General features: G+C 43.2%; 1 protein-coding gene across 4 annotated transcripts in view; it reads right to left on the minus strand.

Annotated features, from left to right (window-relative positions):
• Positions 1-7,891, minus strand: part of NETO2 (neuropilin and tolloid like 2) — a 31,441-nt gene extending 23,550 nt beyond the window's left edge. Inside the window, exon 1 of one of the 4 annotated variants that reach the window (XM_061355652.1) lies at positions 7,522-7,891. In XM_061355652.1, the coding sequence (XP_061211636.1) occupies positions 7,522-7,558 (37 nt within the window). In that variant the 5' untranslated portion in view covers positions 7,559-7,891. The remainder of the gene's footprint in view (positions 1-7,521) is intronic. The other 3 variants (XM_061355649.1, XM_061355650.1, XM_061355651.1) reach the window with 3 other exon arrangements.
• Positions 7,892-11,665: the final 3,774 nt, after the last annotated feature.

Consider the following 11,665-nt stretch of genomic DNA (forward strand, 5'->3'; position numbering starts at 1 on the left):
TGACTGCACTGAATATCAGAGGGTCAGAAGGGTGGGTTTGATTGTTTAGTTCTTTTGATTGTTTCCTTCATTTTTAATGGAGGAGTGTATTGAGAGTTCTACTAGAGGACACTGAAATATGGAAGACTGACCTGATAAAGTCAGAGATATTTAGCTGGTAAATACAAAAGAGGTTAGTGTTTCCACACCTTATACTGAGTTTCTGCTTCATGGTATTGTATGTGCACTGTAGAAGAGGCTGTCATTAAGCCAACAGCAGCACAGTGACTGAAGCAGAGACTGAGAGGGGCTTCTTTTATTCATGAATCCAGTTTTTGCTACAGACTTTTATTCTGTGAATTATGGTACATACTTTTATCCTACCATTTAAAGCTCTGATAGTTTTTACCTGTGTGAACATTAACCAGAAATAAAGAAAAAGCAGCAACCTTCTGTCTGTGCTTTTGAAAGAATTGATTTCTCATTTTCTTCACTTCTTTGCATGAAATATTTTAGATCACATAGCCTGCAGACAGCTGTGTAAATTTTTAAGAATGAAGACAGTAACCATACATTGCAAATTCTTGTTACCATCCTATTGTTGAAATAGGCTTATGGAATAAGAATCCCCTGAACTAGTGTAATAAACTACGTGTTGTTTGCAGGAATCAAGATTTCCTTCAGTAATATATGTTTTGAAGTATATATAGAGAGAATCATAAATGAGTGATTCTTATTTCTCTTTAAATTAGAATAATATAGCTAGTTTTATAGTAAATGGTACTGAACCCAAAACTGAAAAATTAGTGTGCTGCTTAAGAAAAAGAAGTGCTTTAGGCTGCACATCTGACATATGCTTGTACTTCCTGGCAAGATGTATTCTTCATATTTCATGGGATACAGTACTGCTATCAGCTCCCTATGGTACGTCTTTCTTCTGCTTTTTCTGCATGCTTTCGGGATCTTTGCATATAGAGAAAACAGACTAGATTTGCTGTGTAGCTCAGAGCAGTGTCTGTCTTCAGCGGTGACAATGGGGGATCTGTGCATGCAGGGCAAGCTGCATATCAAACTGGGGAGCATCATGCACAACTGAGAAATAGAAAGGAAAATTCCACCTATTTTTTAAATAAAGACTTAATCATTTCAAGTATTACACATTCTGATTATAGTGGTAGTCACAATCCCAGAGATAAAGATGACAGACATTGCTTAAAGCTGGGTTCACTGTTTCATCTCTGTGCTGTATTCCCTGTATTAGGCAGCACCTTGTATACATATAGTCCAAATAGACAGTAATTGGCAACAGAAAGGTCATGCATTTTAGAAAATCTTGACAGGATGCCCACTCCTTTCTGGCAGATATAGCCTAGAGTAACAAACGCTTGATCTTAATTATATACTGTGTTTTGCCTTACAGGAACAAATCGTTTTCTGTGTACTATTCTTAAACCTACCTCCTAATTTGCCCTGTGTGCTGAAACTAATATTACATTCAGTAATTGCTAATCACAGTATCCCAGCATTTACATCATATCCCCCCTGTCTAAACATTGTTAGCTATTAATGTGGTGGGAACATTTGTGAGGTCATATCCTATCATATTCTCTGGTCAAGACTGTACGTACAACATAAATAACTTCCATGTGGTAAGGACTCCGATCAAGTGTAGTGTCCCATGCTGCCAGATGCTGTACAAATTCAAAGTGATTGATCAGTCTTCTTGTAAAGAACTTCTGCAGTTTAGATAAGGAAAGTGTCCAGACACTGGGTTTTATGTAATTCTGTGTGGATAGTCACATCCTTTTCTTTCAGAAAGCTATTTAAGGGTGTTTCTGGTTTAAGCCATTTTTAGCTCAGAAACACAAAACTGTAAATTCCAGGGAATAAGATTTTTCTCTCTTCCTAGCATTTGGTGACATCTGCTAATTGATAAAAGGAATACTAGCTTGCATTGCTGCTGCCTTTTCAAACTGCAAAACAATTCTATTGATGAGGATGAAAACAGCAATTTTTGAATCCCACATGTTCTTATAGTTCATAGTCTGTGTATATACCCTAATCTCCTGAGGTCTCAACAGGACATCTGAAGACTGGTAAAATGAGTAGCAATGAACAGTTAAGGTGGCCGCCTAGAACTTTTTGCTCCAGTGATCTCCTCATATTGGAATATCCTGCAGGATTGCCACAGAATAAAGTAACAGAGGTGAAAGGTGTGCATCAGGAAAGACACATTTAAGATATTTGAATACCCTACCCAAAGCATGCTAGAGGAGCTGCCAACCCATTTTTAATCCTCCTCACAAAAGCCTGATAGCAGAAGTGAGCTTCACCAGCTATTATCAGTGACTAGCTCCTTTCCAAGATAACAAATCTTGTTAGTCATTAGCATGCCAGCAGGATATCTGAATGCACTCAGGTCTATTCTCAGATACAACAGTTTCATCTCACTCCAGCTGTTTCCAGCAGGGATTCCTCTCTCTAAAATTGCCAAACAAACAAAATAGGGATCTGTATCTCTGCAGAGAAACCAGATTAACTAATTCAGGAAGTAAATGCAATTCTCCCATATCCCTTTGATACGAATCCTCTGTAAAAGAATTCATGCTTGGATGGATCTGTGACAGAGTGCCCTCCAGGTTTACTCAAAACATTTAACATTTCTGATCTCTTCCTCCATTAGAAATGTATAAGCAGCTGTGGGCTGCTTCATTTTAGTTGCTCTACATTCTGTTACTTAGAATCCATTCCTGGCTATGTCTGCCAGAAGAACAATATCTTTCATTTTTAAAATGCAGCTTTCCTTTTTATATGGAAGATCTTTTTTCATCTCCAAGCTGTGTTCTGCAATAGGCTGATAAGAAGGCTGCATGTGCAAACCATGCTGACAAGGGTTCCAAAAACCTTATTAATGTATTAGCAAACCTTATTATTAATATTATTATTAAACCTTCTATATACACTGACTTGAAAGTTCAGATGGTTTCCCTGTAGCTGACAGAATTGATCCTGCTGTACAAGACTATTCTAATAGATCTTTCCCAGATCTGTTCTACTTGTTCCTAAAACACTTGGATAGTGATATTTTAACTTAAAACCAGATCAGATTACACCAAACTGCTCTTTATTATCAATATAGTGTATTTTTCAGTCAATATCTTTTCAGGAATTTCTGCCGTGGAATTAATCTGCTGTCTTCTATCATGACTGACAACAATTTCTGTGCAAAGTATTCTTTTTTTTTTCTAGCTTTGTATTCTCAGTCCCTTCAAAAGAGACTTCTATGTGTTCATGGATTTTATTGTACGCTAAAGGAGAAGGTTTTGTGAAACGTGAACACACTGGCAGTCCTTTCCTGCTGCAGAGTGGGTCATCTTTGTATTAACAGAAGATGCAGTGAAATACAAAGCTAAGCTAAAAGAAAATGGGATTTTTTTAACGAAAAGTTACCTGCTGAGTTTTTGTTGAAAAATTTACACTCTCCCACCCCAATTACTTGCAGTATTTGTGGTGGCAGTTGTCAGTCATATACGATCAAGGTAGCAAGCTATTTAAAGGCAGCAAGCTATTTAAGTTGATCAAGACTCTAAGTAAGTGCTTTATCTATTAAAAAAAAAAACTTGAAATATAAGCAAAAAAAAAGCAGCAAACCTGTTTGCAGAGCTAGAAGGCTAACTGTATCCATGACACTAAATTTTAGGGTTTGCTTCAGTCTAGACTGGCATGTCCATCACTATGTGTATAACTTGTTTCACATGTAAACATGCAGAAGACTTCGCGCACTTTCTGCTCTAATTGCAGATGTCTGTCAGCACTCTTTGCCATTCCCGCAATAAATTATATTGTGAATTTCTGATAGGTTCATAAATGACAAATAACATATGAAGTTTCATTCTGAGCTTAATTTTTCTGTCTAATCTCTCTCGATGAATTAAACTTGAGGCAAGGTGCTGAAAATCTTAGCTTTTTTATTAAATAAAGATACGTAATTCAATAGCTCCTTTAGCTTCAGTCTGGTGTTACTCTGTACTTCACCTACAACTACATGCCTGATGTATATGCTAAGTAAATTTTCTGTCAGTACTGATGTAATTGTAACATATGTTAATATTTTTAATTTATGCTACTCTGGGAGCAGGGCATTTTGGGTATTATGTTTGTATATGTAGTAAAAGCAAGGCATAATACGTATTACCAGATACTTTCCTTGTTTGTAACACAGCAGCGTTTTGAATCCCGTTCTACAGTTACTTGAGTTACTTTTATGTAACTGCTTAGCCATGCAAGCTGTTTGATGCAGTAGAAATGGTTGCAGTAGATTCTGTTTTGAAGTGAAAAATAAAATTCTGACTTACTTACGCTGCCTTCATTAGGGCCACTGTAACCTCTACAGTCAGTACTTTGATTTTGGTTTCAGTGGACAAATAATGACATCATTAACATATTTTTAAATTACCCTTTTTCTCTGTCTGCTTTAAGTTTTTTTGAGACATTGTTACACCTTTTGATTTTGGAAGCAGGAGGCCATGATTCCTAGCTTTTGTGTGGAAGGAAACATTACTTACTAACACTATTTGTTTGTGATAAATTTGTTGTTAAAATAATGTTAAAATGCAAATGAACAGGCTGAGCAGAATGGCAGGAAGTTAATCATAGTAGTCCACATTCGTGCAACCTGCCAGAGTTCGAAATAATTCTGTAGCTCATTGGAAGGCTAACAATGTCGACTTTCCAGAAGTAGAAGTGATTTCTTCTAGTCCTGGCTGTTTGTTAAATTATCGGGGCAGAAATTACGGAAATATATTTTGGTTTCTTAAGTGAATCAAATGTAATAACTGAGATGGTCCAAACCTAACATACAGTTAGGATTTAACTCAGTTTGTGGTTTTGATGGTGTTTTTTTCTTTTTCTTAACCAAATATCAGCATATGGAAATGAAAGAGGAGGCACATTTGAAGAACAGGAATAAGCTCTTAGCAATCACATTTTGGGGCAACAGGAGATATGAAGAAATTTCAGATAGATTTATTTACTTCCAAAGCATAACAGGAACATAGATTTATTTGCAAAGCAGCTGGTTTTCTCCCACATGAAGTACAGGGTTATAATGTTTTACTGTTGTAGAGCAGTTGCACTTTGCAAAAATGTGTTAGGATTAAAGAGTGATTTCACTGTGTTTAAAATCTCATTGAAAACTGAAGATGGGAGAAAAAGGCTTCGTCTTTCAACAACCAAAACACAGCAAGCACCTTGGCCTCTGATGGGTTACATCCACTGCCAAGGAAACAGGTGGGCCTAGGCTGGGCTCCATCTCAGGAAAACCTGCAGCTACTTCAGGCTCAGAGCTGTAGTGACCCAACATCACTGCCAGGCAGCATAGCTGGCTGCAAGAGCTGCATGCGAGAACATCCTTGCTGCAAGGTGATGGGATTCAGCCAGGAGACTTCTACAGGAGACTTCTAACAAGTTTTGCTGAATCCTTTATACAGAAGCAATAATATTAAGAAGTTTATTTAAATCAGACCATATTCTCAATAGCTGAGGAATAACATAGTGTAGTTCTGAACAAGCATTACAGAAGAAATCTGAATTGCCACGAGGTGAGTATGATGGGCTATTTTCTGCCTGAGGTACAGCCAAAAAATACCACCTCTCTGAATGGCAAAAATGTTTATATGCATTCCATGTTAAGAACAGGAGCTTAAACTGTTTCTAAGTGTTATTAAAAGGTATGTGACTTTTCACAATATACTAAGCCTCATTGCACTTCATGTGTGGTTTAGCAGATCTGCTGCACACGTAGCTCTTTTTGCATGGAGAAAAAAAACCCCTGCCACTGTAAGTAGAGCTTCCATGCAAAACTTGAGATGCAACTTGTAAAATACAGAGACTTGCTTTGAAAGTGATTCCCAATAGTTTCCTTTGGGGATTAACTCTCTGTGTCCATTTATAGGAATCTTTCTCTTTTTTTTTTTTTTCTTCCTGATTAGATGCAATAATTGCACTATATGAAGACTTCTAATGAAGAAGAGATAAAAGAGACTGCGTGATGCTAAGTAATGATAGGTTGTTTCTGTAGTCATGGCAAGTGATGCATTTAGAATACTAACAGCTTCTTGATTAATGGTTTTGTGCAACTTATAGGTTATTAATAATAAAAAACTTCAAGAGAGGGAATTAGTATCTGGACTCTACTGTGATTATAAAAGATTAGCATGAGGTCTGGTCAGGAGGAAACCTGGACCACCAAATGTGCAGCAAACATGTTATTTCTGAAATGCAATTAAATCTGCAGATGTAGAAAGTAATTAAAAAGTAGAGATGCGAGTTGTAATTTATGGGTACTTTACAGTGGTTTAAATGCCTTTTTTCCCCATGTAACCCTTATGTTCCTATGTTATCTAAACTCAGCGGATGGCTAACAACACCTACATAAACATTTATTGAGAGCAAGTATCTTCTGTTTCTCAGTTACTGTGGCAGTAACAGAAAAATATTTATTTAAACCCTCAAGACATCTGGCCTTCAGGCCAGAAACATGGGATTTTACGGGCCGTGGAAACATTCTGGGTTAAAAACAGACTTCTGCACAAGTTTCATACGTGAGGAGGACTTAAGCGCATATCAGAAACAGTTCTGCCTTCAAAAACGCCTTGTTGTGTTCAGTAATGCAAGCAGACACTCCAGAATTTCTTAACAAAATCATGATTTTTTTTTTTTAATCCCTGATGGCTCAAGTCTGCTATTGCTGAAGAAGATACTGAATGCTAGAAAATAATCTCTTGCGGCACATGATTAACTGCCGTATCTAGCTTTACTTCCTAAGAGGAAATCCTCGCCCATTGTCGAGCTATGCAAGTGATACCACAGACAAAGAAATGCTGGGCTGAGGAGCCTTCCTCAGTTGTTTACCTTTGAGCCTAAAGAAGTTAGAAACAAGATTTAAAAGCCTCAGGAGCAGAAGAACAGATACACACGGGTCAGGAAGCAGCCTGTCACTCAGGTGACTCATTTTGTGAAAACCTTGCTGAAAAAAGATCCTGCTCCCGCTCACAGTGCGATAACCCGAACGCTGCCGGGCAGCTCATTAGGAGTTCCGAAAGCACAAAGAGCGTTTTTACTGTGAAACGGCTGGAGCACGGGAAGCTCTTGGGAACAGACCGGGCACTGCGGCTGCCGCCGTGACCCGCGGCACTGCAGGAGGGACCCCCCACCCGAGGAGCCCAGATACTCCCGCTGCCCGCCCGCGCCCCCCGGAGACGGGGGCAGCCTGGACCGGCCGCGGGTTCCCAGCCCCGCGCCGGGCTCCGGCAGAGCCAGCCCTGCAGCCCCGCGCCGAGCAGAGCGGGGCCCGGGAAGCGCCCTGCCAGAGAGCAGCGGGACGACCGCGCCCCCACCCCCCCCCGTGCCCCCGTACTGAAGTTTCGGCCGCCGGCAGAAGGCCCAAGGCTGAATGCGAGCGGGGGTGCCCGCACGGGGCAGCAAAGGGGCGGGCGCCTCCGGGCATGCCGCGGAGGGCGCTGTGCCGCCCGCTGCTCCTACCTTCCAGCACCGAGCAGAACGCGTGCAGGGCCATCATCTCCTGCGGGCCTGCGGCTGTGACTCCGCGGCTGCGGCGATCACCGACGCTCCATGGCCGCAGGTGGGCTTGACGGCGGCCCCCCGCGAGGGCGCTGTAGCCCGCGGCTACAGCTTGGCCGGTCACCGTCCGCCCCCGACCATGCCTGGGCCCCCGCGCGGCGCGGTACCACCCGCCGCGCTCAGCCACATCTAGAGCGGGGCGCGGCGGGATCCGTTCAGGCCGGCCTGCCTCGGGGGGCGGGTATGGGGGCGGCGGTTCTGGGGAGGGCTCCTGGGGTGTCGGTTTGAGCGGAGCTGAAAAGCTCCTGACCCGACTGAAGCGGCTGCCGGTAAATGACGCTCATTTAAGATGTGAGGGGTGTTTGCTTGGATGAGCCGTTGTACGCATGTGCCCGCCCCTCGCGGAGCCCCGCAAGCAGCCGCAGACAGGGGGTCGCCGCGCTCTTCCCGCCCGGCCGGGCAGGGGGCGAGGGCCGTAGCCGTTCTCGCCCCTGCCTCACGGAAACCGGCAGCGGCCCCGCTGAGGGACCCGCTTCGGTCCCATACCGTGCCCCTGGCCACAGGCCCATCCTTCCCGCCAGCGGAGAGGGGCCCACCGGTGCTGGAGGCCCTTCTCCCAGACACGGTGGCTTCGGTGAACCAGACTGCCGCTGCCCCCCTTTGTTTCGGATCTCAGAGGTGTCCCAGTGGGGCAAAAGGAGTCCCTCGTTCCTCCCCTTTTCTCTGTCGCTCGTGGCAAGGCCCGTGCAGCTCCGGCAGTGCGCTGTGCTGCCTGCAGCTCAGGCGCTGGCGAGAGCCTTTCACATGCGGTTGTGCGGCTGCTGTCTGACGAGACCGGCGGCTGAAATGGAGCGATTACTTTACATGAAGTTAACGAAAAGGCGCACTCAGCCTGCTGCCTGCCCGGCGCCCATACCCTTGGTTATCCGTTTCATGGGGCTAGCCTGTGAGGGGAGGAGCTGCCTAGGGAAAAAGCCTGAAGCTGGGGCAGATGCCGATGTCGGGGGCCGCGTGACGGTGCTGCTGGGGAAAGGGCTTTCCGCTAGGCTTAAGGGCACCTCGGACCTGGCAGTGGAGCCGCGTAACGGCAGGAGCCGAGGCTGTTCTGGGTAGCCAGAGCACGGCTAGGAGAGGCTGCCGTGCTGAGGAGCTGGCTGCGTGTGAAATTGCAGCAACACTGTATACAACAACTATAAACCCGTGAGAGATTATTTCAACTCTCCCATAGGCAACACGGGATGAAGAATCTCCGGGTATTCCACAGCGGATGGCTTTCCCAGCTGCGATGCGGGAGGCTCAGCGCTTTTGCTCGGGGTGCCGCAGCACTGGTGCACGGGGTGTCCGGCTGTGTGTGGAGGGCACCGCAGAGCCTCGCGCAGCCCGAAGCCGCGGTGCCGGGCGCGGTGCCCTGTGCCCCTAAGCAGTCTCCAGGCTCCGGCCTTTCCCCTATCGCTGCTGTACACAACGATGCAGGTCTGGCTCCCGGGTACCTCCCGCAGAACTGCGCTCGCCGAGCTCAGGTGGGTTGAGGGAGCCATGTGGAGCCCACTCGACAGACCCTGTAAGTTTGGCAAGCGGTACGTTAGATGCATAGTTATAACTTGTGATTCCATCTGCTTAAGGACTAGGGCCGCTCTCTGCAGCCTCGAACATATAATCGTGAGAGATGAAACTCTGATTTCCCCGTGGTTTGGTGCTATGTGTTTGTTTGAACTCATACACTGTTCGAAGGTCAGCATATCCTGTTAGAAAAGAATATTCTCTCGCTTCAGAATGTCAGTTAAATATTCCAGGCTCTTCAGGTGTATGATTGCCAGTTAAAGCAAACTGAGCAGGCAGGGACGGAGGAGCAGCTGGCCGAAACGGGAGTGGAATCCCCAGGGCTGGGCGGTGCTCCTCGTTCGTCCTCCGTCTTTCCAAAGCTGCTGCGCTCTGCTCAGCCATGGGGCGCTGGGCAGCTCCGGAGAGACCCCATCGTAAAGGTCCTGGGCTTTTCTGGGCGGTAAAGACCCATTTCAGAGTTCTAAGAAGCTTGATGAAGTATTAAGCTTGACGATCTGGCAAAATCCCAAATTACATAATTACATTATTCCATTTAAATTGTCCTTTCAAGTAGAGATTATACAGACCTTCTCAAAGAGTAGTTTCCGCATGAACTGTTAAATAGCTGCTGCATTCCAGCAGTAGATAAAGCAATTTCTCTGTACTCACCTCTTAACCATGTATCTATAGTGGTGTGATGAAATGTTAAATTCTATAGTGAAAACTCCCTCACAAAGAGAAGACCTCATGAGGTAGAATTTTTTCTTACAAAACTGTTACTAAACTCAAGAAAATACCATACAGACTCATAATTTCTGGTGTATCTGTGCACATATTTTTGTCCTCTCTGCAAGCACATAAGCATATTAAAGTCTGACTATGCTTTGTGCAGACTGTTAGGAGACTTTGGTTTGGGGTTTTTCGTGTCATTTTGGAATGCACAATGTAGCCGATGGCAAAATTTGGCTTAGTTGTGATGATACAAGAATGAGAGAACTAGTGTGATCCTCAGACCTCAAGCTGAATTTGCATTTGGGAAAACTATTTCTAGGCCACTGTCTTCCACCAAAGAAACAGGTGAAAAACCTATCAGCAGTATCTTGTGCTCAGTCCAAATTGATAAGAGTTGCAAAAACTCAATATGCTACAGTCAATTTGACTGAAAAGTTGAACTTCTAGTTTCCCATTAGAAGGTTGAACAGAGCTATTACTCACTTGGGAAGTGCAGCAGTTTTTCCATTCTGTTGTTTTCTGAGGTCTGTGTAAAGCTGTCAGTCTGGGAGATGCAGGTAGTGGCATCAGCTTGGAGATCGGGGGGGATATTCTGTCAACACTACTGCTGTTTTCAGTTTATCAGGTTGTTTTGTCTTGCTAGAGCACTTGTGCTAGAGCACTCGATGGTGCTTTAAAATTTTGTGTAGTGTACAGATCTGAAGAAACCCTCACCTCCTGTTTTGTGAGCCTGCAGAGTTTTCAAGGAAGAAAATGTTGTGCCACCAGGTCAAGCCAGCAGTAAGCTGGAGTGAATTACACGAGTTTGGGAGTTAGGAACAGCTGGACACAGCTTTTGGACAGCCACCTATTTGTGGTTCTGCTACTCTATTGAGTCATTGTGATTATTTTTGACCGGGAGTAGCTAACAGAAACCAGTGGCACTGCTCATTTTGATGTAGGGAAATAACCTGCACAGTTGAAAAATGAGTTAGTTACACCAGATGCTCTGCTGCAGTAAAAGGCTTACACTTCCAATATTATAATTGGTTTTGCCTTCTCCCAACAGTTCTTCCTTGAAACTTCCTTAGTTTGCTATTCTGCTAGAACTTTTAATTTTAATACTAAGGTACTTGCTGCTTTTGAATAGCAGATTGTACATCAGAAACAGTCTTAGACCAGCAGTTTCTTACTATGTTTGAGGCTATTTGGATATTATTTGTAAAAGAGTATCTATAGTCAAAGTTGCAAAAATATAGTAATCAACAGTAAGTAATTACGAAGGTAGGAGTTAGTTACCTTTTGACTGTTCTGGTACCTGGGTTTGCCAATAAGATTTAGGTGCATTTGGTGAATCCTAATTATATACAAATTCAAATTAGAAAATAATAGAAGGTTCAAGTGGGTCTTAATGTAGCATAATATGTAATCATGCTTGAGTAAGTGTAGTTGAGGCTTTTTATTTACTACTGGGTTAAGGCCACTACAAACTTTCAAATCATCATGAAGAATATTGATAGCTTTCATAATGCTCCCTGTACACTGGTTTATTTGCAAGGTAATATAATTAGATATGGGGATTAGAATATACCTACATTTTTCTGGCCTAAGTTGGGACACTGAGGAATTTCAAAATAAAGTTAGCATATACTTTACAGTTTTTATAAATTGTATCATAGATGGGATCACATTTTTCATTGAAGACAGGAATTAATTATAAAAATAGTGCTGTGTGGCACTGTTTGATCATTTTCAAAGTGACAGTTGGAGCTGATGTTTCTGGTGCCTCAACAGAAAGATTCTATTGCCAAATTAAAAAAAAAAAAAAAGAAAAAAAAAGGAAAGAAACTGA

The sequence above is a fragment of the Neopsephotus bourkii genome, unplaced genomic scaffold (assembly GCF_033783945.1).
Source record: "Neopsephotus bourkii isolate Nb327-2 ecotype Australia unplaced genomic scaffold, CSIRO-AGI_Nbou_v1 NB_818, whole genome shotgun sequence".
Lineage (NCBI taxonomy): Eukaryota > Metazoa > Chordata > Aves > Psittaciformes > Psittacidae > Neopsephotus > Neopsephotus bourkii.